We start from the raw sequence: 25,000 nt of genomic DNA on the forward strand, positions 1-25,000 counted from the left end.
AGTTGATTTGGATGTAAGGAGTTGCTTTTTTTCTAGGACAAGGACAATAGCAAACCAAAACCTTCATACTAAAGAGAACGCAAGGGAATAACTCAAAGAAGCAAAACGTTTTAAAACGGCGAACTTCTCATCGTAGCTCACTCTAAATCGCCAACCTCTAATCACGAAGTTCTCCCCATCTCACGCACGGGGGACGGTAGCAATTTAAATACGTTTTAACAAATAGAGAGAGAGTTATCATACACTTTTATGCAAGGAATTAACCGTGGCCGTCAGACACAACGGACATCATTAAGCCAGACTTTAGAAGTGCCTAAGACTGAAATATAAAATCGACGTTGCTGTCAATGACACTTTCTCTGTAGTTACTCTATTCTTTATCTACAGGTAAACTTAATGTTTCTGTCGAAAGATTAGATGTAAATACATACAGCTAAGAAGGACAGATTGAGATCTCTTTACCGCGCTAAAGCTAAATGCAAGATTTTGTTACCTAATTGATTGACATGTAAGTTGACCTCAACTGAAGTCTCATCACCAGCTATGTTATTTGCAATGCACTGATATTTGCCCCCATCTTTCTTCTTCACTTTTTCTATAGATAGTTGGTAATGAGTAGTTTGGTCACGTCGAACTCGAGTGATCTTTGCCCTTGAATAGGATTGGAAAAAATACGAATTGTTGTTCTTGATCCACCTGCTGGTTGACTGGAGATGACCAGTGGTAATACAATTCAAAGTTACATCCGAACCGATGACAATGCTAAGGTTCCACCGATCTTCAACAATTTGAGGTACAGTCGGGGTGTCTGATGGATGGAAGTTGGTCGTTGGAGTGGATTGCGTCGAATGAGCATTATTGCTCTGTACACATGAGATGCTTGGCTTTGGATGACTCCTGGTGATGCAGATAAAAATTTCACCAAAACCAACAACAGCGCTTTGGTTCTTTGGATCCTCCACATCTTGAATAGGTTGGAGGTCTGAGGAATGAAAATGAGGCAATTATTATTGCTACGATAGCTGAAGATTCGCAAACTTCTTTGCAACCAGACCAGAAGGAAGAAAGACAAGCCTAGAGTAGCCTAAGACAACTGATGAAAAAGCTGGAAAAGAGTCCTCGCTATTCGGATTTCCAAAGGTACTTGGTAAGCGAAAAATCAGTAGTTGTTTCTCATAAGTAATACATCCTCATGTTCTCTTTCTTTATGAAATTTCTTTTGACGAGACCAAAATATAAAGCTTTTAAGATAAATTATCTGCACCTTTAGAAGAAAAAAAACAGTTCTCATTTCCAAAAGTAAAAGATTAATGCCTCCAACCTAATAAACTAACCTAAGAAAGACACTCTTGATATTCTTTCTCCAGCGCTGTTATTAGCCACGCAGTGGTATTTACCATTGTCTTCCACCTCAGTTCCTGTTAACAAGAGCTGACTACGAACGGCTTTGTTGTCTAACGCAATAACCTTCTCCTCTACCCTTGGGTTGGTTTGTAAAGCGTATGGATCATCATTCTTTACCCAAGAGATAGTTGGCCTGGGACTACCAGTAGCAGTGCAGTTGAAAGTTACAATGGAACCGATAAGAGAACTTTGGTTCTTTGGATCCTCAATAATTTGAATGGTTTGGGTTTCTGAAGAACGAAAGTGAGACAGTAGCTAAAGTTTATTCTGTTAGAACAAAAACACATGTAGGAAACGTAACTTTAAGGGTGATTAAAGGATAATTCAAGTGAAAGAGGCGTCTAGACACTCTGTTTCTCATTCAGTTGCGTCGTCAACGGCTTGTTATACGTAAGAAAAAGTCATGATTATTTTTTATAGACAGATCAGAAGACCAAGACACAGACACAGAGACCAACAAGACAAGTGAACGACGCACAATTCTCTTTGTTATTTTATTAAAAAAAGCGAAAATATCCTACGAGTTATTTTTCTTAAGTTTTATGTAGCTTTATTATTTCGCAATATTTCGAGAATGTAACGACTAAAATATTTGGGGTCAAAAGTTTATCAATAAAGCCCTAGAAACGGACAGCTGATCAAACTGAAAATCTTATTTCGACAACATGACACGATGGAATGCTAATAGAGTTGTGTCTGTCTCTGTTTTATTTTTTCACTCGGCCTGTGTTACTCAAATATTTATATTATATCTCTTTCCTGTTTTGTTGCCTACCTTTCGGACGAATTTCAACTGATTTTCTCAGATAATCTATGATCTCAATGTACTCTTGAGCAAAGATGAGTATGCTGGATTGGTCACACTTTTAACCTAGGCAAAAAATAACAGATAAAGAATTGTCAAGAGGAAGATCATTAACAGTCCTCCGCAGTATTCTGTGGGCGTGCGAGCGTGCGAGCGTGCGAGTGTGCCCTTTTCATTCCAACGTGGTATTACCACACCTTTTATTTCATAGGCAAGAGCCCACGACCTACGTAAAAAGCTAAGAGTGAAAACCTTTAAACTGGGTGCCCTGACACTTAAGTAATCTCATGATCCTTAAAACAAAGCAATCGAGTAGGATTCAGAAGCTACTGAGAGAACAGATTGTGCCCTTGAATGTGATTTTCTTTTAAAATGAATTTAGTCGAATTTTCTAACCTAATCATATTGGGAGCCCTAAGAAGATATGGGTCGGTTCACTTCTTCTGGAACGGTCCGCTTGTCAGAGATTCGATCACATAATCAAATTTATTTATTTATTTATTTAGCCTCGCCTAATTGACTTAGGCAGGGAGACCACTACAGCCTTAGCCAATAACAGTGAATCCCGCGTCAACAATGACAAAGCCAGACCCCCCCCTTCCCCCCCAACCTCCAGTAAACGGGCCAGACCACATCACAGTAGTCTCGTGAGTGGGTTCTTTAACGTCCCCTGCCTAACCAAATTAACTAATTAATAGAAGCAGGAGACGGGACCTACGGTTTATTCGTCCTTATCCGAGAAGACTAGAATGTCTATCCATTTCTTGATATTATAGAAAGGTAGCACATTCTCCTCAGTTATTTCAAGACCTTGAGTGTTGGTCCAGCCGGGGCTCGAACCCTCGACTTCCCGCGCAACACGCACAACACGCACAACTAACCGGGTTAGCTGAACTGGTTACTCAATTGGTTACTCAAGAGTACTTGCCCAATCACACTTAACTGATACTTCGTATTTATTGATAGAAACCAAACGGATGCTTACATATTCTTTTGCGTAGGAAGCTTTCTGTTATGACAACGAAAATGGTCTACGTCAAAACAATCCTTAATAAGGTTATGTTGACATAGCTAACATTTTCTCCCTCTAAATTTATTCAGCTCTCTGCTATGGAGATAGGAAAATATCGACGCAATTTGGAGCTCTCAAATTGTAAAACACTAAATCGCACCACCTAAGTGATTCATAATGAGAAATGAATTTTTTAATAAAGCAAATTAAGAAATGCGTGTAACAGATTTGAACTGATTTTGGGAACCCGCGATTGCTCCGGTATGGAAATCGAGAAGTTCCTTTTGTCGACTTTGAGTCGCAAAGGGATGACGCAGTCTTTGCTCTGACATCCTCTGAACGTAATCAGTTTATCATAATCATAAGCAGACATAAGCCCGGATAGCGTAGTACACATGTGCGCTAATTAAAAGAATTAACCCACTCTTTGCACGCGTGAGGTAGGTCGAGTTCCCATGATTTAGCAGAAATTTTCTCCCCAAGGAATATTCAATCCCCTATTACTCTTCACCGCAAAGACTGGACATTAAACAGTGGTGGAGGACTTTTATCCCTTATTATTATTAGCATTCAGGACTCTGATTCCAATCCTTCTGTTTTGGACGGAACCCTCCCGTTTTCGAAGATCGTTTCCGGCCTCCTGTTTTATCCACATGATCTTCTTCCCCCTCTTTTTTTTTTTTTTCCTGTAACAAAGAAATATTTTGTCTGCTTTACTGACAGTATTTTTAGCATGGTCCTCTCCTGATCGTTTGTGTTTCGTCGGTGTTTCCTTTTTGACATCTCAGCATGAACCTGCGGTTTCCTGAGCGCAATAATGCATAAGATGAAGTAAATACCGTTGCCAAAAATGCAACAGAAGCCAGCTTTCACTGTACCCAGTTTAATAGGTTATCCAAGATAGTTTTTCACTCACCAGGATCTCGAGATAGAAGAAGTAGCAACTTAGAGGCCCTCCCTAGAGGCTCGCGTCCTCGGCCCTCGTGGTCGAGGCTTTGTTGCTCCTGATGCTCCCTTTTTCATTCAGTAATGTTGAAATCTTTCGCTCGATAACTCTATGCACGAGGAGCTATCTCATCAGGAGAACAGATAACAGTCTGGAGGGAGTGACTAGTTTTCGAGCTATCGAGACGACATTCACGGATCTTACTTAAATTGTTCAGAATGTTAAGTTCGAGACTTATTCCATTTTCACCACTGGAATTGACTTTTGAATTAAATACGATTGACAGCTCATCGGGCTCGCTTCATTTGCGCTTTTTCCACTTCCTTCGGGAGGAAAGTTTCGTTCAACATTTGCCAATGATTTAATTTTCTAGTCTGACAAGTTAAACCTTTTCACCCATACTTCTTGGCGCTATGTGCTTTACCCAGAGAGCTCTCTTTTTACTATAAAGGGGTATTTGTGCCATTGGTTGACACGTAAGCCTATAGATGCCAACAAATAATGATTCTAAGACGTGAAGTCGAAAATTACTAAGCGCGATAAAGATCGTTTGGAGAAGGATGTCTGTCTTCTTGTCACGAGCTTAGGACAATTGGGAATTAACGGACCTCGTGATGGCCTTGCTCACTTTTGAGTCTCTGTGGCTCATTGGTAGAGTGTTGGAACGCGGAGTTTCTATTCCTAGAGGGTGGCAAAGGGTTTTTGCGTGACGCATGATGGCCCCAAAATTTGCAGCATGGCGTGTGATTGAACCCAAATTATCCTCGTGACGGGGGAGTGAACATCACAACCTGATGTGTTTTTGCTATTTTACGGGCGGGTGACGCTCGATTTACACGTCTAACTAATTAGATTTCCATAAGTAGTGAATGCTCTTTTATCTAGAAGGTAGTCTGAATGTCAGTTGTCCTCTCCCCCTTTCCCACGGGGGATAGTGCGATACGAAGCCCGAGTAAACACTCTCGGAGCGTCTAGTTTCAATAACTAAGTCGTCTCAAGATGTCTAACAAAAAGGAATATGGCAATTGAAACGCAATTTATTCTAGAATAAAAAAAACGTTGGATCTAATATAATTTTAAATAATACATCCGACAGGTTGAACTGTTACAGTATTAGCTTAGCGTACTTACTCCTTTCTACGTGATGCATTATTGGTTAAAAAAATTATCCTTGATGCTTGATTTAATAGAAAAATTCAGCGTGATGTCTGTTTCCATCGTTGGTCGTCGTCTTAACCGCCTGTTTCCTCACCAATGCCGTTTGCCTTTCTGGTCGATCAGGTGTCTGAGCCAAGACTTAGAGTCGAAATGTTCATTTCGAAAGTTCTAAGAAAATACCACCGGTCTGATTTTCATTTCTGATGTTTTGGGAGCGCGGTCAGGATCGTTACGATCTATTTTTCCCCTGTGAATCTTTCCTTCCCTGTTGTATCCATAAATTCCGTTTATATTTGAAACAATATCAGAATTGATGAACCACCAGCTTTCCTTTTTCTTTCTTTTTTCAGTGCAGCGATGGTGCACTGAATCAGTGCTCCTCGCTTCAATTTTTTTCTACAATTTTATTTCTTGCATAGTATACCTTAAACAGTATCTATTTCGATGAAGTTAATTTATACGAATAAACGGACCAGGAGAGTAAGAGAATGTATTCTCAAGTTTATTTTTGCACTGCTTAACCGGCAATTATTGAAAACCATACCCTTTTTGAGAGATCAAAAATGAAATAAATGTGTAAATATGGCACTGAGGTTAGGGACCCTTCCCCTCCCTTAAGTCTCCTTATACATCTGATGTTCTTCAACAATATCAAGCTTCTCAAGTCATTGATAATAAACTCAACCTGCTTTAATCAAATAACAGCAGTTCCGAAAGTTAAAATTTTGGATGTATGCGAATTTTCTTTCATTTGGTCAATCACATCTGAAATAACCCAAACTCTTTCTGGGATATGAGCAAGACACTAAAGCTCTTTTTTTACTCCTTGCAAACGAATAAGGTCTGGAGCCCATTACTCTTGGTGTCGTAAGATCGTTCTGACAGAAGTTTATTTTCCCTCATTGATGAGACTAGGATACAACGAGACTCTGATATGTTCACTGTCAAGGTTTAGAAACTTACCTCCAGGGCAGTACAAAGGATTTTTTGTCTGCGGGAGCAAACTCTACACACCTTCACAGGGGCCTCCCGTATATAGAAAGGGCTTCTAGTTGGACGTTTTGTTTTCACCCCTACACAGAAGGTTGCCTCTAAGACCTTTAAGGAAAGAAACCACACTCATGCTTTTTGTTTTAAATTGTGATGATGCCCCCGAGGTCTCTGCCACACAATGATGATTTATGCACCATCTTTAATTCAAGCTATACTGTGAACTGCAGTTTAACACCTTGTATGGATGGTTTCAAAAATGCGTTGAAAGCCTTCGATAGTTTGAACAGAGATTGACTTGGAGGAACTGAGCTAAAATTGCAGGTTTTGGTATTAGAATACCAGGTCTTAAAAACGAGTCTAATTAGGCTATTCAAGATTCTTCTCCAATTTGACTTCATGTCATAGATATCTGTTGAAGTAGGAATGAAGTCCGTTCCGCGATGAATCAACAACATAGCAAGGCCACTTAATCGATCTTCTGTCATTGATGGCCGAGTCCATAGCTTCAGACGGCGTTGGGCTGAGAAGGAGCGTTCGCAACTGACGCTTCCAACAGGCTTGGTTAGAAAGATCGATAGCGCCTTGTGAATGGCGGGAAATTCTTGCTGACTGCAATCAGGCATTGCTCCCTCTTGTTCTGACTCTGTCTCCATCGCGTGTTTCATCCTCTACCCACCAGCTCTGCGTCAAAATTAGACTTCTCTGAGAAATCGATCTAGATGTTTGTTGAAGAAGTTCTTGATCTCGATAGGCCGGTCAGTTAACTTAGGCAAGTACAAAGGGAACGGGTTTTGAGCGATAATCAGGCCTTCGCGCTGGATTGAAAAATTCTCGTTTTAAGTTCACCGACAACATGATCTATAAATGGATAGAGCACATTTATCCCGTAGTGGTCTGATGGCTGATAGTTGCGTGCGGTGTTTGCTCGATGGCGTTGAACAGTCTTTGTACAGGCTTTAGCAGGATGACGTTGATAGAGTCAGCTACCCGACTGATTCGACTCCACACTTTCTGCCAGGATTCCTTTCCTCTCGCTGATTTGATGTATTCTTTGGCAAGAGTTACGCTTTGATATGCATCGCCAAGGTTACAGCTCTTGGCTTGTAGGGAGTTTGTTACTTGAGCTAAAAGTGACAGAACAAACTTAGGTACTCTTAAAGCTGCAATCCCTTGGCGTGGATGTGTTATCTATTCCTTGGTTTAAATCCTATCTTGAAAATTGAGGTAGATGGCGTTTTGCACACTGAAAAAAGCGCCATAGCTCGGATTCTATTGAAGCAATTCTCTTTTGTCGGAACCAAACTGGCTACAAAAATAAAAAAGAGGAACTTAAGTTGATTATTCGGTTGTAATACGCAAGTTGCATCGCACCGGGCTCTCTAACAAAGCATTGCAGTGGAACTTTAGCTACCTCTCCTCGCGAAAGCAGTTTGTTGAGGTTAGTGACAAACAATCCAACATGGCTGATGTCGGATTTGGAGTCCCCCAGGGTTCTATCATGGGACCGGTGTTGTTTAACCTGTATGTCAACGATCTCGAGGGCTGCTTACATGAGTGGTAACTGCCTGCAATACACCGAAGAAACCACAATTTACCAGCATAGCGTACTCAAGAACCTAAATAGCTGCATTCAGGCGAGTATGAATGAGAACTTACAAAGCATCGAATCCTGGGCCTGCATGTCCAACCTATTGCTGAACGAGAAAAAGACCAAGCATATGCTAGTGACCACTCCTCAAATGTCGCGCTTTCCCGAGTTAGGAACACTTACCCGCACGCTTAAGTTGAAGGACCAAATTTTAGATAGACTAGATAAGTTTAAGTTGTTAGGTACCTGGTGAGCGGGAGATCTTAAATGGACACACCATGTGAATCAGGTCACGTCTTTATGCTACAAAGTATTGTCCACTTTGCGCAAGATAAAAAATATGACCCCACAAGACATCAAGAAGTCGTTAGCGCAGTCTCGTTCTATCCAAGCTTAAATTCAATGACAGCGTGACGTATCCACTTCCGCCGTTCTTGCAGAAAAGAGTTCAGCGGCGCGGGTGCAGAACGTTGCTGCAGGGTTTATCCAGAACCGTTTTTGTAGAGAGAGTGCCGTAATGCGACTCGGCTGGCTACCAACGTTAGAAAATACTGAGCTCAACATTCTCAAGCTTGTGCACCGAGCCCTGTGCAGTAGCTCGTGGCCTGAAAATCTTAAACTAACGAGACAATTTACGCAGACCCCTACGATCAAGTAATGCTCCCCTCCTTTAAATCTCACTTGTCAAGGGAACATTCCAAGACTCAGCCGCCGGCCTCTTCAATAAGCTGCCTGCACATTTAAGACTTTGTTCAGATTTTAATACTTTCAAGAGAGAACGCTTTCGCATTTTAAGAACTAAAGCTTTGACTAGAGACTAGAATATGCTTAATGTACATAAATTTTATTCAGTTGATTTATTTGTTTATAATGTTGGTTTATGTTTAGTTATTTTTATCAGTCCTTTTTCTTTTTTATGCAGATGTATACACCACTTTCATAAATGTCTGCCGGATTGATATTCTTCTGTTTAAATTCAAATTAGCCTCACCAGCCTCGCTTGAGATAATGCATTCTTTTGAATTTTGAACTGGAGAACGAGGCCAGAAAGGCTAATTTAGAGTTAAACAAAAGAATCTCAATCCGGCAGCCATTTATGAAAGTGGTCAATTGCTACTCTGAAGATAAACTGCAATAAACCGTTATTATTACTATCATCATTATTATTATTATTATTATTATTATTATTATTATCATCATTATTATTTAAGTCTGCAGTTAACAACAGCGGAAAGTTTTTCTCACCTTGTGAGGTCCATGTTGGAGTACCTCAAGGTAGCATCCTCGGCCCTCTGCTATTTCTTATCTACGTTAACGATCTTCCGAACTGCTTAGAACACTGTCAAGTAATCATGTATGCAGACGACACTGTGATATACCTCAGTGGAAAACGCTGCCAAGCTATTCAATATCATCTAAATGCTCACCTTGCCAATTTAGCTCAATGGTTTAACAGTAACTATCTGATATTGAGCACTCAAAATCGAAGTAGCTCAAAACCACGTAGCTCCATTTTCTGCCCTTAAAAGCACACACAACCCACGATTCCTCTATTCCCTCCGACGAAGGGCTAACGCTCGAAACGTCAGCTTTTAAAATCGTAACGGTGGCCAATTTACCATTTCAACTTTTGTTGATATATTGAAATTATTTCGAAGTTCTTATTGTTTGGTAACAATTACAAATTGCAAACCTGCCGAGGTATAAAGCTGGAAATAGACGCCAAAGAACTTTAAAATACAGATTCAATCAATTATCTCGGTGTAGTCATCCACAATGATGACATGGCACGAGCACATCGAATCATTAATTACCAAAATAAATCAAAGAATCGGTTTACTGAAACGAGTCAAACATCTATTACCATCAGAAACGCGAATCACATTGTACAATTCCTTAACAAGTCCACTTTTTGACTGTACCGATATCATCTGGGGAGCCAAGGATAACACTATTATCATGGAAGATTTGCAAATACTACAAAATAAAGCTGCAAAGGTTAATATCCTCGATTTGCAGAACTACGCCTCAACCACCGACGCTCTAAAATCTCTAAATTGGGCCAACACTGCTGCTTGTACATAGATACATTGCCACCTTGAAGTACATTTACGGCCTTTGGGATTGTTGTTTTAATATTTGAAGAAATTCTGACCTCCATAGATAGAATACAAGAAGAAAGAACCATTTCCGCCTCCCTCGTGTAAAAACGAACTATGGAAAACAGAGACTTTTATATATGTGAGCTAAAGAATGGAATCTCTTACACACCTCTTTTAAGAAATCGACTCCTTTCTCATTTTTAAGCATAGAGTGAAATATCATGTATTCATATATGAGAACGATCCTTCGCAGTAAAGCACTATTTGAGCAATAGTGAAAATAAAAAAAAATTTCAGGCCTGTACGGGATTCGAACCACTGACCTAATTTGATGGCCTGCTCCCAGTTGGCTTGTTAGCTCAATTGGTAGAGCGCTGCACTAGTATCGCAGAGGTCAGTGGTTCGAATCCCGTACAGGCCTGAAATTTTTTTCAGGTCTGATTTTCACTATTGCTCAAATAGTGCTTTACTGCGAAGGATCGTTCTCATATACGTCTCATAACCGCAGTTCACACATATGTTTCATATGTTTGTTGTTGTTTTATCATGTATTCAGTTAAGTTAGTGTTGAGATTCTATCCTATCATGTTTACATACCTTGTGTATTACTTACCCTGTATAAAGACTGAAATTATTATTTTTATTATTATTATTAATATATTATTATAACATAACCCACGAAGAAAACAAGTTGAACATGTTTGTTTTAAGTATCCTCCTTGCTCAATATTAATCAGAAAACCACAGAAATTTCTACCCGTGAAACAAAAATTTTCCAATCAGGAATGTGACATGAAACTTCAGTGATGGGCCTGGTTTGTTCATTCCATTGAGCACACAAAGAAAACAGCCTGAAATATGTCATGCTTTTTTATTACAATTCATCTATAAATTCATTTAGTTTACCATGATATTGAAAAAATTCGTTGACCTAATGTTGACACAGCCATCATCGGCGTCGTTATAATCTATTTCAGAGGGTTCGTCATAGAGAAAAAGGGATCTTACAAAAATATTTGTCTACAGGCAGGAGCCATGGGCTCCAGATACAAAGCAGAACTTGAATATCAATATCAATACGAAACAAAGCAGAACTATAAAAATTGACCTTACATGGAGTAATACTTTTATGAACCCTCTCCTCTCCCCCTAGTACTTGTCATGCGACTTGAACTGATGATCGTAAATAGCTCATGGGGGTGGGGAAGTGGGGTCTCAATGGGGTCAGTAATGCCTCTTAAGGCTATCAGTTGAATTTGTTTTTCTTTCCGTAGCGATTAAGAAGAAAAAAAATTTTATGCTGAAATCTTTTTTACGACAAACGGTTAAAATTTATCAATTTTTACGCCTACCAGCCAAACATTTTTTCGTTTAATCTTATTAAGACCATCTCATGGAGGTATTTTAATTTTTAACTGACATGATGTGCTACTACAACTAAAAGGACTATCCCGTAGTTACTGGTTTCAATCGGACAAATCTTGGTGAAAGTGATTAAATAAATTAATAAATAAACATTCTGACTTGAATTTCAAACGTTTTCCGTAGAATCTTTGGAATCTAGGTACGAGACTTAGAAAAAGTGATTGGAGCCATCCCAACATTCCTGAAAAAAAAAACGAAATAAGTTGTTAGGGTAGGTTCTAAGTGTCAAATCCCGAAATTATAGAACATTTTTGCATGCTTTAATTGAGGGCAGAAGTCCAGAATAAAGCAACTTTGTAGGATACAGTTTGATGCCACTCTCATCTTGGTGGTGACAAAAGACCAAAAAGTCTCCCCTTTAATTCTTCAGTTCCGCTGGTAATTATATGGGATATCTATAAGGTAGACAAAGTAGAAATCCGGCTTCACTCATGTGTTTTCGATGGTTGTCACAAATTGCAAAATGGACCGATGAGATTTTAAAGGGTACCGTTGTTAACTTCAGTCTTAAAAATAGACAAATAGGATTTCAAAGAGCGCTTTGACCAAGAGATCCCACATTCTTTTATAACCCTTTTGGGGTCTTTTACAATTCTTTTTATAGATATAACTCATTCAATTGTTCTCACTTGCTCAGTGAACTGTAAACATCAGTCAGTCAGTTTCTGTCATAAACAAATATCACTCCGCAACTTGTCGATATTATAGTATCCGTAACTTATAAGGTCACTCGGAAACTTTTTTCTGTCAGCTGATCGCAGGTTTTTTTCAGTAGCTGTAAGAATTAGTTAATACGTATTTTACATTTGCTTAAAGGTAAACATCACCCGAACAACTTTTGCTATATGCCTGAGACAAGAGCTATTTGAGTTGACGACAATTTCCTTTATTTTCGTAACTATCATGTGTAATTAATATTCAGAGGTGATTTAGTGAGGAGAAATACGATGTTAGTCACTCTTAGAAGTGAAAGAGGTAACGCGCCAATTCGGTCGTTTGCAAGAATTATCCTGTCTGTTGTGTGTACTCATTGTTTTGGTAGGCTATAATATTTACGCTTCTATCGCTTCTAGTCGTCATCCTATAGCTATATGCAGAGTTCTTTGATTCGTTTTTACTCAACATATTATGAAGTTTCAATCGGCCCTCAAAATACTCATATATGGAAAGATATATTATGAAGTACATGTTTTTGTTATGCTATGAAATGTCAGGGGGGATTAGCTATCGAGTACACTACGCTCGGTGAAAGGCGCCAAAACTCAGTCAAACTGTCCTTTTCTTCTTCCTTTAATTACTCGGTTCTCCAGTACTCAAGTTTACTTAGTACACTGGACAAAACTTTTCTGAATTGAAATAATATTACATATTTATAATAGAACAAGAACTTTTTACATTAAATTCCACACATAGAAATTTTTTCCAAATAAAAATACATCATAGGGTTGTAAAGTTTGATTTTCAGAAAAGAACGCCAACCATGCCGAAGTCAAGCACTTTTTTCTCAACAATATTCCTCCTCCAGCACATGCACTTTAGCGGTCCTCTATTGTCTACAGTAATTCCACCACACAGCTTTTTTATCTACGATCGTCTTGGCCGAGCAGGAAGGTCCAGTAATCCATTCAAACAGCATTATGATTATGTGATACAAGCGGTTTCGAGAATCCAAGATTCAAGTTGCGATGTAACTACCGAAAGACCACGTTTCAAACCCGACATAATTAACCCTTTGAATGCCAACCCAGGTGCATGCCTCGCAACCAGCGGCCATATTGGATTTTTCATAAAATAATTTTACTCAACAATTTGAGCCCTTTGGCATTGTATAACTCTTTTTAGTAATCAATCTTGCACTACAATAGTCAATACATCAAATATGTATTTTTATTGGCTAGGTTAGTACAACCTCTATGCCAGTGTGGTTGCATTTATAATAAAAAAACAATTTGATAAAAATGATTTTCAAAAACATCTTATATAACAGATTTCATTTCTTCTTTGTACTCCCAGGTCCTTTGAAACAACCACGGATAAAAACCTTGAACGACCGAGAAAAGAAACAAAATGCTTGTCAGAGGACGTATATATACGTCCTCGGTATCTGAGGGTCCTATTTTAGGACGTATATATACGTCCTTGGCATTCAAAGGGTTAATTCAAATTGCTATGAAAGAGGGTGTGAGAAAATGGCAAGCTCTGGGTAGGCGACCCAGCGTTTAGTGGCTGGTACGACGCGCGAGCTACAGGTCGCGGCCATCTTCAGGTTGAAGACAGGTAGAAGACCCATCCACTGGCAAGAGGAATTTTGAGGAAAGGAGTGTCGGAAAACAGTATCTCGTTTCAGTGATCGAATAAGTCGTAAAGTCTTGACCGTTCTTTCTTGTCGAATTCCTGAGAAACGAAATCCTCAAACATGTAACGACCATCTTTGCAAAGCAACTCTTTGAATGTAGAACCGTCCTCTCAGAAATCACTTGATCTTTTATATTTAAATTTTTAGTTACCTAACTAGTTTTCCATTTTTCATTTTTTAGTTACCAAACTCGGATACACTGTAACGCAAGTCCTCGCTGCGTGATCTTCATGGAAATAGTTCGCATGTGTGAGATTTTAATTAAGTTTAAGACAATGAAAAAATTATTCTCGCTGCTTTCTTTGTTGTAATCTTTTGTTGTAAAACCTCGATTTAGAACATTATTGTCCAGCGTAGTACGTTTAAGTTGACTTCAATCTATGCAATTTCTTAGGCTCTCACAGTTTGATTCTTAATGGAGGCTTTTCACTGATTTATGCTGATAAACACTCACTTCAACTATGGAATTCTGTCTCTATACCTCTGCACAATGTCTTCATTCTTTGCAATTCTCTACTCTGTTCTCTACTCTCTGTCTACTGTCTATTTTTCTAAGTAAGCTCTAAAGAACATCCATATAAATTCACTGTTGACTAAACTGGTAAGCATGCCGGCTGGCTGCAATTTCACGAGACTTTCGAAATTAACTTCCAGTCAGGTAAATGAACATCTGACTGCGTTAGCCAAGACAAGAACTTTCATGTGGGTCTAAAGCAAGGTCAGTTGACGAGATAAGCACGTTCACTCATGGACGACAGACAACTGAGACTGTCACGATTCGGAAACTCGTCGTTACAACTCAAACCTAAATAAACTTCGGAATTTGAACTCATACAGTAACTCCAATCTAAATATAAACGAATGACCAAATCACACTAAACTGACTAACGAACTAACTAACTAATTGTAAACTAACTTAATACTTCATAACATTTTGAAGAACACTGACCACAATTTTTACTGAGTTGTGAAATATTTGGTAAACAACGCACAATTAGATTAAAAGATGAATTGGTCACCTCGTAAATTTTGGCCTGCCTCCATTTTCAGTCATGCTATTGATTCCATGTTAGGTTTCAAGATTGCTACAAGGTCTTTTACTACAGACTGAGAAACAAAATACGAACCGAGTTAGAATTGAAGAATTATCAAAGCGAAGAAGGCGTAGAGTTGATCGAGAGGTAAGATTTTGTCAGCTCTACTAAAGGTGAATTCAGGATGATATACTATGTGGAAAGAGATGTAGTTAAAATACGATTGTGGCGCGTGAGCCAGGCGCTTACCTTGACTGTCCTTCGAGCTTTGAGCACTTATTATTGAAACTTCTTTGAAATATTGTTTTGATGCTCCAACCTGCGAAACCTGGGACGTTCTACTCCCTACTTTTCGTGGGAGTAGAACATCCCAGATAATTTATGTATTCCTGTAAGTCAATAGCTTTTTCAGCCGCCAACAATATGCCACGGAGACAGCAACTCAAAGGTCCTGTGGTGTTTATCAATTCCAAATTGTAGCTTCTCTTTTTGAAATCTGGGCTCATTCAGATATTCTATGATCCCAATGTAGTTTTGAGCAAAAGTGACTATGTTGGACTGGTCACACTTTTTACCGATTAAGAAAAATATGACAGATAAAGAAGTGTAAAGAGAAAGATCATTAACAGTCCTCTGCAATAGTATGTGGGCGTGCAAGCGTGCCGTTTTCATTCCAAGTGTGGTATTACCATACCTTTTATTTCATAGGCAAGGGCCCACGACCTATGTAAAAAGCTAAGAGTGAAAACTTGTAAACTGGGTGCCCTAACACTTCAGTAATCTTATGATGCTTAAAACAAAGTAATCTAGTAGACTTAAAAAGCTACTGATAGAAGAGATTTTGCCCCTGAAATTTATTTCTTTTTGAAATGAATCAAGTCATCGAATTTTCCAGCCTAATAATGCTGTGAGCCGTAGGAAGATATGAGTCGGTTCACCTCTTCTGTAATGGTCTGCTTTTCAGAGATTTGCCCACGTAGACAAAGGGTCCTTACTCAAAACTATCTGCCCAATCACACTTAACTGATACTTTTTATTTATTGAGAGAAACCAAACGGATGTTTACATGTTCTATTGCGTAGGAAGCTTTCTATTATGACAACCAAAATGGTATACGTCAAAATAATCATCAAAGAAGGTAATGTTGACAAAGCTAACATTTTCTACCTCAAAATACATTCAGCTCTATACTACAGAGATAGGAAAATAACGACGGAATTTGGAGCTCTTATATGGAAAGGTCACAGAATCGGATATTGTAAAACACTAAATCGTACCACCTAAGTGATTCATAATGAGAAATGAATTTATAAATAAAGCAAGTTAAGAAATGCGTGTAACAGATTTTGAACTGATCTTGGGAACCCGCGATTGTTCCGGTATGGAACTCGAGAGGTTTCTTTTGACGACTTTGAATTGTTAGGAATGACGAATCTTTGCTCTTGCATCTTCCGAACGCAATCAGCTTATCATAATAAGCAAATATCAGTCCGAATAGCATAGTACACATGTGGGCTAATTATAAGAATCAACCCACTCTTTGCACGCATGAGATAGGTCGAGTTCCCATGATTTAGCAGTCATTTTTTCCCTAAGGAATATTCAATCCTCTATTCCTCTTCTCCGTAAGGACTAGATATTAAACAGTAGTAATAAAAGGAAGTTTATCCCTTAGTTTTATTAGGATTTAGGACTCTGATTCTAACCCTTCCATTTTGGACGGAGCACTCCCGTTTTCGGAGATCGTTCCCGGTCTCCTGTTTTAACCACATAAAACAGGGGCAAGATTTTTCCCCTCTACTAACAGTATTTTTAGGATGGTCCTCTCATGCTCGTTTGTGTTTGCTCGGTGTTTCCCCTTTTGACATCTAAGGATGAGCCCGCGGTTTCCAGCGCGCAATAATGCTACGATACCACCTTAAAAGGGATTCTGGACAAAAACGCACCGCTTGTAATATAACGAGAGCAATAGTAGAAAGACCACGCGTTTCATGGTTTACTGAAGAAATCAGGGTTTCAAAGCATGAAAGACGAAGAGCTGGAAAAAATGGAGAAGGACTAAGTCTGCAGTAGACCTAGCTAACTTTAAAAAGAAAAGGAACTCAACAACTGCATTAATGGATAAAGCACGAGCTGATTTCTTCACGGATTTCATTGCTGAAAATAGTCACGACCAGGGTAAATTATTTCGTGCTGCAAGTTCATTGCTGAAAAAGTCAACTTCTAATAGATTGCCAACTTCTATTGATGCGTCATGTTTTGTTAATGACTTAGGATCTTTCTTTCAAAGATATCCGATATCTGAAGTCGTCTTGATGCTGAAGAAGTCTCCGTTCAACCTAGACCTGCTCCTCCTCTTCTTCCACCTGATGTTACTATGAAGGAGTTTAAAGATCTCACAAAGGAGGATGTCAAAGCCCTCATACAACACTCACCCAGGAAATCTTGTCCATTGGACCCAATGCCATCAAAGCTAATTGCGAAATGTGATGAGCTTCTACCTGTAATAAAACTGTTAATTAACAAGTCTCTTAGGACTGGGGTTTTCCCTAGAGTATGGAAGGAGGCTCTTGTTACTCCGTTATTGAAGAAGCCTGGTGCCGACATCAACATATTTTGGAATTTCAGACCAATCAGTAACTTATCGTTTATGTCAAAGCTGGCTGAAAAAGCTGTTTTCAACCAAGTACAAAACCATCTTTGCGTCCACAACATCTATCCGGACCAGGAATCTGCTTACCGAAAGAATTACAGCCCAGAAACACTTCTATCGAAAGTGAAAAACGATATTCTTGTGAATATGAACAAACATGTGACCCTGTTAATACTACTAGACTTGAGTGCCGCATTTGGCACAATAGATCATAAAGTGTTAATTGATTGTCTTAACACAAGATGCGGAATCTCAGATGCCGCTCTACAATGGTTTAAGTCGTACCTACAAAATAGATCTCAACGTGTTACTGTCAGGGGTAGGAGACGTTAATTTCCCACGCACGAGATTGCTGTGTGGTGGACGTCCTCCCCTGGGGTGAGATGGGTGGGTGTCACAGGGCCCCATTTAAACTAGCTAGCTATTAGCTAAACTGGACTGCCCTGTCTAAATATTGGTAAATATTCGTAAATTGTGCCGAATCACGATCATTTAGTTTGGAATTTGATTTGCCACAGGGGAGTTGTCTTGGCCCACTATTATTTACAATTTACGCTGGAGCTACTTGAGATCGTTAAACCACACCTACCGACCGTGTAATGTGCTACGCTGACGACACTCAATTATAGTTGTCGTTTAGTCCAAAGGAACAAAATGGCGATGTTGAAGCCATGGCGAACATGGAAAAATGCATTAATGATATCCACCGATTGGATGAAAGATGTCAAACTTAAATTGAATTATGATAAAACTGAGCTGATACTTTTTGGCACAAAACAACAACTGGCCAAAGTAAAGCCTACGCACCTCAGTGTAGGAAAAGACCAGATTACACCAAGGAAAGTAGATAAGAACCTAGGGGTGTGGCTAGATCCATCACTAACAATGAACACTCATTGGAATAAGGAAATATTGGACACAAGAATCGATTGAAATTTTAATTCATCCATTAATTTATAGTCGTATCGACTACTGCAATAGTTTATATTCTGGGCTGCTATACTATCAAATAAATAAGTTACAAAGAGTGCAAAATGCAGCGGCAAGGTTGATATTCATGGATAGTAAATGTTGTCACATTACTCCATTGCTTTTTAAACTTCACTGGCTGCCCATTCGTCAACGTATTTTATTTTAGATCCTTCTCATCACGTATAAGGCTTTTCATGGGCTTGCGCCTAATTATATACTAGAAGTAATTAAGTTAAAGACCTCCGGAAGGTATATATTACGATCTTGTAATGATGATATGTTACTGCAATTACCAAAAAGGGAAGATGTACTCCACACTCGGTGACCGATCTTTTCAAACAGCCGCACCAAAACTTTGGAATATTGTTCCATATTATATTAGAAATTCAAAATCGTTGAATCTTTTTGAAAAATATTTGAAGACGTATTTATTTAAACAAGCTTTTAGTTGTTAAATATCGAATTACATTAGATTAGATTATATATATTTTTGTACTTAAAGTACACAATTTATGTATTTTTAGATATTTTATTGACATATGTTTAGCATATATATTATTTCATTATTAGATTTTTTCTTTTTGTCTTCGTTGTTTTTTTGTTAGATTTTTGTAGCATTTTAGTTTCTACGCTCTTGAAAACGTATATTGATATTAGCGCAATATAAGTTAATATTTCTTAATCTGACAAGTTAAACAATTTCACTTATACTTCTTGCCCCATTGTGCCCTACAACCAAGAGAGCCTTTTTTTACTGTTAAGGGGTATTTACGCCATTGGTTGACACGCAAGCTTGTAGATGTCAACAAATAATGATTTTTACACGTGAGGTCGAAAATTACCCAATGCGAAAACAATTGTTTGGAGTAAGATGTTTGTCGTCTTGTCACGAGCTTAGGACAATTGAGACCTATTGGACCTCGTGATGGCCTTGCTTACCGTTCAGTCTCTATGGCTCATTGGTAGAGTGTTGGAGCGCGAAGTTTCTATCCCTAGCCAGTCAAAAAAGGTAAAAATAGGATAAAAGTTCTAGGTGTTACCCCATTTTCCACAAAAATAAAATGTGTATACCAACTGGATCTTTTAAGTATCAGAATTCTCATGAAAGGATATATTTGTCGTGTTAAAGCTCTTTACGTAGAACTCATGTTTTGGCAACCTCGGCGGAACTCCTCATCAGAGTCAAGTGATTCCTTCTCAGGATTACTGTAGCCCGGACGACCGTTGATCAAGTGTTACTCTTTGGTTTAAACAATTTATTAGAAAATTTGAGATCTCATTTATAATGGCCAAATACATGTCTTCTAATTAAATAGCTCCACATTTAGTGACTTGTCTAAAATTACGCCTTTTACTTCAAATCAACTTTTTCTTCTCTTGTATAAAAGGCATGATATTCATTTACGCCTCAATAAAGTGTCTAAGTCGACTATTTTTTTAATTTTCTATCTGTGGTCCAAGGCTCAACCGCCTCTTTCCTTGCCAATGCCGTTTGCCTTTCTGGTCGATCATTTGTCTGAGCCAAGTCTTAGAGTCGAAATGTTCGTTTCGAAAGCTCTTAGAAAATACCACCGATCTGATTTTCATTTCTGATGTTGTTGGAGCGCGGTTAGCATCCTTAGGATCTAAAATTCCCCAGTGAATCTTTCCTATTCCGTTATATCCATAAACTCCGTTTAGATTTGAAAGAAAATAACAGTCTTTGAACCACCAACTCTCCCTTCCTTTTTTAGTGCAGTGATGATGCTTTCGATCCCAGGTGCTAAACTTAGAGCCGTCATGAGCACTGAGAGAATCCTCGACAGTCGCTTCTGTTAAGAAAGTAAGATCCACTAATAAATTCTTTGAACCTCAGCTGAGTTGTTATCACGATAAAAATATAGAAAAAACTAATGTACTTGTTTTTGTTGACTTACTTGTAAGATTGCCAATGTTCAGCCTGTACTTTGCTGTTTCGTTTCCAATTCCAAACCACTCATATTCGGTGTAAACATTTTTGGTAGAATTTAACCCTAGATCTACTCGAAGCGTGTTGTTTTTCTTCTCTCGAGTCAAGCGGTGGATCTTATCCAGTCCGAGCCAAAATTCACCTGCCAGGAAACTTCCAAAACCACGTTTATAGTCAGCCCAAGTGCGATGGAAATTAACAGAACCATCTACTCTTCTCTGGAACACTGTCCAGCCCCCACCGTCTGTCGTCTGGTCACAATATACATCAAAGGCATCTGAATGATCAGGTTTGATTGTATAAACACCACTGATTGTCTGGCCAGACTCGTGCAGCTCAGCACAGTTCTTGACTGTGTCGAAGACACAAAAGTTTTGTCAATTAATTTGCACGTAAGTAAACAGGATGAGATAATTTCAATACTATAACAGTATTCGGCGAAACTAAATGAAAGAGAGAAAGAAAACCATGTGCACAAAACCTACATCTGTTTCGCTAATGGCTATGTTTGGTTGACCTTGAGAATCTAATACCTTTGACAACGGATTGGCATTTTAATGATCTGTTCGATACAAGTGGGCAGGCTTTTAAACAGCGCTTGTTGCAGTTGAGATTTTGAGACAACTTCCTCTCAGCTCACTTCAGAAGTGTCTCGGTTAAAGAACATTAGGTTCGTCGTTTAAACAGAAAGAATCAGCTGTGTGAGGCACTTTAGCGTTCACCCTATTGTACCCGGTTAAGAGATTAAGCTACGTTGTTTCCTCCAACAGTATTCAAAGAACAGACTTATGCGTATCCACCCATCCTTTACTTTAGCCGTATTCGCAGCGAGAAACCTACCACAAACATGATATGCTTTGCGTATTTCTCGCACACTACACAGTCTGCAGTTAACTAAACTAATACAAAGAAAATGATCATGAATGAGTGATAATTTAGCTCTTCATCATAATGGTGTAGGAGGGTAATCTTACTCACATCTAATAGGGACTCCATGCGCTGAAGATAAGATTGGAATCGTAAACAGTATTGCCCCAAACAGCAAAGTAGAATGTCTGGAAACAAAAGTCATCTTGTTGGTAGTTAGTAAGATCTTGAACTCCATGCGATAGGGTTGGTAAGATGTGATCAAAGCGACTTATCTTACAGACAAACCTGGAAGAATCACTAGTAGCAGTGTTTTGAACACTCTGGAGCTTCTGCAATTCAATGGCAAATAGACTGTAAAGAATGCTATTGTAGTCTAAGCGGGATGTAACGTAGGCAGTGACCAAAGTTTGAGTATCGTCGAGACTCGGAAATATCCCGATTCTTCTCGGATATTATGTAGAAGAAAGAAAGAAGATTTGCACGTTTATTAATACGGGTTTCCATGTTGAGTTGATTATCAAGCCGACATCCTAAATTCCTGACTACAGAGGAAGACGGGAAGGACCTACTCCCTACATACAGCGAGTCAATGTCAACTTTCGACAACTATTGCCTAGTTCCTATCACAATGAAATCCGTTTTGTTATCGTTAAGCTGCAGCCGATCCGTTGACATCTAAAAGAGCACTTAAAGAGCAGTCATTTTTAAAGTAATATTAATAAGAACCGTCTCGAAATGGAAAATAAGATATATTTGTATTAACATGACTATTTTTATATCTATCCTGACTTATAATAATTTCGTCTCTTCTTTCTTATTACTTTGCGATAAATAATAAAGTAATAGATGGCTTAGAGTGACGAATTTTTCTAGATGGGTGACGTGTGGATATTTTCTTTCATAAATACTGTTTTGCGCTGAGCCGAGATTAAAGGTTGCATATTTACGGTCATGGTGGTGATCGCAAAGTAGGTCAAACTGAAAAATATTTTTAAGTGTAAAAAACCGTTGAAAAAGAAAAACTAATGTGATTCATTTGTTCTCACAAAGGATCGATTTAAATATGCGAAGCAAAAACATTTCTCAAACAAGAGTCATGACAGGACGGAAAATGCGTGCACTGCAAGTACCTCCCGTTGTCCCATACAAAGCCTTAGAAAAGTTTTCTAAGGCTTTATACTTAGAAAAGTACAACGGGAGGTACTTACAGTGCACGCGTTTTCCGTCTTTGAAAAGATGAGTAAAACAATTTGTGCAATGTTTGATGATCGGGGCTGTGAAAAACGGGCCTTAGCGCGCTTTCGCGATTTTCGCTCGAAAAGTATTGTTTTACAATATTTCAAAAAATGAAGGTGGTTTCGATTACTTTTAGACTAAAACAGATTCAGGGGAAAAGTCTGAAAGAAATCGATTTTTGAACCGAAATACATCGGACCGCTCTTAGCCTGGGAGACTGCCTCTTAAAAGCCAACAAAGTACTTCATAACATTTTGAAGACCGACCACAATTTATTTTACATTGTTAAATACTTGGTAAACAACACACAATCAGACTCAAAGATGCATAGATCACTTGGAAAATGTTGGCATACCTCCATTTTCAGTCATCATTTTCTATTGATTCCATGTTAGGTCTCTTCCTTCAGACTGAGCAACAAAATACGAACCAAGTAAGAAATGACGAATAATTAAAGCAAAGAAACCGCGGAGTTGTTTAAGAGGTAAGGTTTTCAGCTCCATTAAAGTTGGATTCAGAATAGAATCGCATAGCTTAAAGTAAACACGCGCTCTGATTGGTCAATACGTCAACCGGAAGAGAGGGTATTTAGCGTGGAATCACACTAACGCATAAAGCGATATCGCTGATGTAAGTCGCGAGCAATAATTATTGTTACGAATGTAAGAACGTAAATACAACTAGTGCTATGAAAATATGAACAAATATGAACAAATTTATAGAAAACGAATGTCTTTCAAATTTTGAATTGAAATTGAAATTTTCAGAAGATTGGAGGAAACCACTCACGCTCAAAAGTACGAGAAAACGCATAGAAAAAAATCAAAATGCCAGAGACGAGGGAAGAAAGCCAAACGACAGTTCTCGCCGAGGAAAACCAAACAAGCGTTACGAAAGAAAACCAAAATAGGTATCAATGCCGAAAAAGGTCAAGCATCTTTTCCCGAAATCCAAACCATTGTAGCCTATACAGACGATGAACTGGCCTCTTTTAGATACAACATGGTTTCAAAAAACACTAGACGGCAAATTCACAAATTCGAGTGGTCGCAAAACTGTCATCCAAGCGCTCAGTGATGATTTCGACCCAGTGGAGATATCAGAGCTCACTGGCCACTCCAATCCGGAATCCATATCCAGCTACAGCCATAATCCTCTGGAAAAACAGCGGCGAATGTCGAATAAGTTGCCCGCTTTCAAACCACGCCAAGCACAACTACCAACGGCTATTCAAGTCATGCCTTACGGGAGATTGTTCTCAATAGCTCAGCCACGCCAAGCAACACAGCAGCTACTAGTGACCTTGACAGCAATGCCAGTCGTTCTAGTTACCTGATGGCAGGAGCAGTTGGCGGAATGTTTACCGGAGTAACTTTTAATAATTCTCCATTAAATATTTCTATAAACTTTCAGTCCAGCATTGACACCAACGAGCGACTCCCTGCGTGGAAAGAAAAACAGTTAAAATTGTGACTTTTAACTGAACTGTTTTTCGCCAGAGTTTACCGAGAAATTCCAGTCTTAATCAATATATTTTGAATACACTTCCTTTTACAACTGTAAAGCACTTACCGGTTTTTTGTAGATCTTGCTTTGATACCGGAACGATTGAAATTTTCATTTCGCTTGAGGATTTGACCATTCAGTTGTTGATTGTCGGCGCCACATTCTGCCAAGTTGAGTGGTAGCAGGCAAATCTCTGTCTTAAATAACTCCGTATTGTGTACTTTTAGTTTTTTTTTGTGAAGATTGTAAAATGTGAGGCACCGCTTTCTCCACGAGTTTGAAATAAAAATGGTTTTCATTCTAAAAATATCTTGTTCCCTCTATTCGCTAGATATTGACACCTGACTTTGAAAGGGTTTCCATTGTTTGCGCACTGGCGTGGCGCACAAAAATACAAAACATCTGGTTTCGCCCAGTGATTTGGTGGCTTTAGCTATGTGATGCAAGAAAAATTCACGAGGTACAATTAAAATTGTGGACGGTTCAAACGTGAGCGACTTACCTTGCTTTCTATTCCCTTAACAATGACAGTTCTGACAGTTGACTTTAAAATGGCTTTCCTAAGGGCGCGCGTACGGAATAAAAACAAACAATAACATTGCCGTTTTATTTCCTTGTTTTCTTATTTTTATTCTGTTATGCGATTCAAGAAAAATTCACTACCTGACTCGTGAATTCCACGTTAAATTTCACTTGAAAAATCGATATCGCACTCATCGCTTCGCGATTCGTGCGATATCGGTTTTTCGCGTGAAATTTAACGTGGAATTCACTCGTCAGGCAGTGAATTTTTCTACAATATGTGGAAAGAGGTGAAGTTAAAAAGTGATTGCCGTGTGTGACCAACACTTACCCCGACTGTCCTTCGAGCTCTGAGCAGGTATTGTTGAAACTGCTATGAAATATTGGCTTTATAGTCCGCCTGCGAAAAATATCATTTTCTCGAGACGTGGGAGTGGAACATCCCAGAGAATTTATGTCAATACGGTGAT

The 25,000-nt window shown here is 38.8% G+C and overlaps 2 protein-coding genes and 1 long non-coding RNA gene across 4 annotated transcripts in view; all 3 read right to left on the bottom strand.

Moving 5' to 3' along the window:
• Positions 1 to 2,844, bottom strand: part of LOC111335943 (muscle, skeletal receptor tyrosine-protein kinase-like) — a 3,606-nt gene extending 762 nt beyond the window's left edge. The window contains exons 1-4 of the mRNA XM_088762181.1: positions 2,820 to 2,844; positions 2,180 to 2,233; positions 1,335 to 1,634; positions 494 to 982 (exon numbers count right to left, since the gene is read on the bottom strand). Of these exons, the coding sequence (XP_088618307.1) occupies positions 494 to 982; positions 1,335 to 1,634; positions 2,180 to 2,233; positions 2,820 to 2,844 (868 nt within the window). The remainder of the gene's footprint in view (positions 1 to 493; positions 983 to 1,334; positions 1,635 to 2,179; positions 2,234 to 2,819) is intronic.
• An 8,036-nt stretch (positions 2,845 to 10,880) lies between these two features.
• LOC148741045 (uncharacterized) lies at positions 10,881 to 15,175 on the bottom strand. The gene is made up of 3 exons (XR_015993591.1): positions 15,073 to 15,175; positions 14,809 to 14,896; positions 10,881 to 11,614 (listed from the first exon to the last, which is right to left on the bottom strand). It is a non-coding gene; the product is annotated as an uncharacterized LOC148741045 (long non-coding RNA).
• Positions 15,176 to 18,392: 3,217 nt separating this feature from the next.
• Positions 18,393 to 24,940, bottom strand: LOC148741046 (ryncolin-4-like). Of its 2 annotated transcripts, none has more exons than XM_088741256.1 (6): positions 24,862 to 24,940; positions 22,858 to 22,912; positions 21,552 to 21,595; positions 21,375 to 21,451; positions 20,365 to 20,748; positions 18,393 to 20,259 (listed from the first exon to the last, which is right to left on the bottom strand). In XM_088741256.1, exons 2-6 carry the CDS (start codon positions 22,861 to 22,863, stop codon positions 19,886 to 19,888), a joined length of 885 nt encoding a protein of 294 aa, XP_088597382.1. In that variant the 5' UTR covers positions 22,864 to 22,912; positions 24,862 to 24,940; the 3' UTR covers positions 18,393 to 19,885. The 2 variants fall into 2 exon arrangements, with proteins under 2 accessions (XP_088597382.1, XP_088597379.1); XM_088741253.1 differs by lacking the exon at positions 24,862 to 24,940 and adding an exon at positions 24,075 to 24,491 and having other exon boundaries at positions 22,858 to 23,943.
• Positions 24,941 to 25,000: the final 60 nt, after the last annotated feature.

Source organism: Stylophora pistillata, chromosome 1 (assembly GCF_964205215.1).
Source record: "Stylophora pistillata chromosome 1, jaStyPist1.2, whole genome shotgun sequence".
In the NCBI taxonomy this organism is placed as follows: domain Eukaryota; kingdom Metazoa; phylum Cnidaria; class Anthozoa; order Scleractinia; family Pocilloporidae; genus Stylophora; species Stylophora pistillata.

What these genes read in the sequence shown, in the direction of transcription:
- LOC148741046 (XM_088741256.1), bottom strand. An exon ending in GCTACTAGTGATTCTTCCAG is followed by an intron (nt 21,452 to 21,551) that starts GTTTGTCTGTAA and finishes TTTTGTTTCCAG; the next exon opens with ACATTCTACTTTGCTGTTTG. An exon ending in GCATGGAGTCCCTATTAGAT is followed by an intron (nt 20,749 to 21,374) that starts GTGAGTAAGATT and finishes TCTTCGACACAG; the next exon opens with TCAAGAACTGTGCTGAGCTG.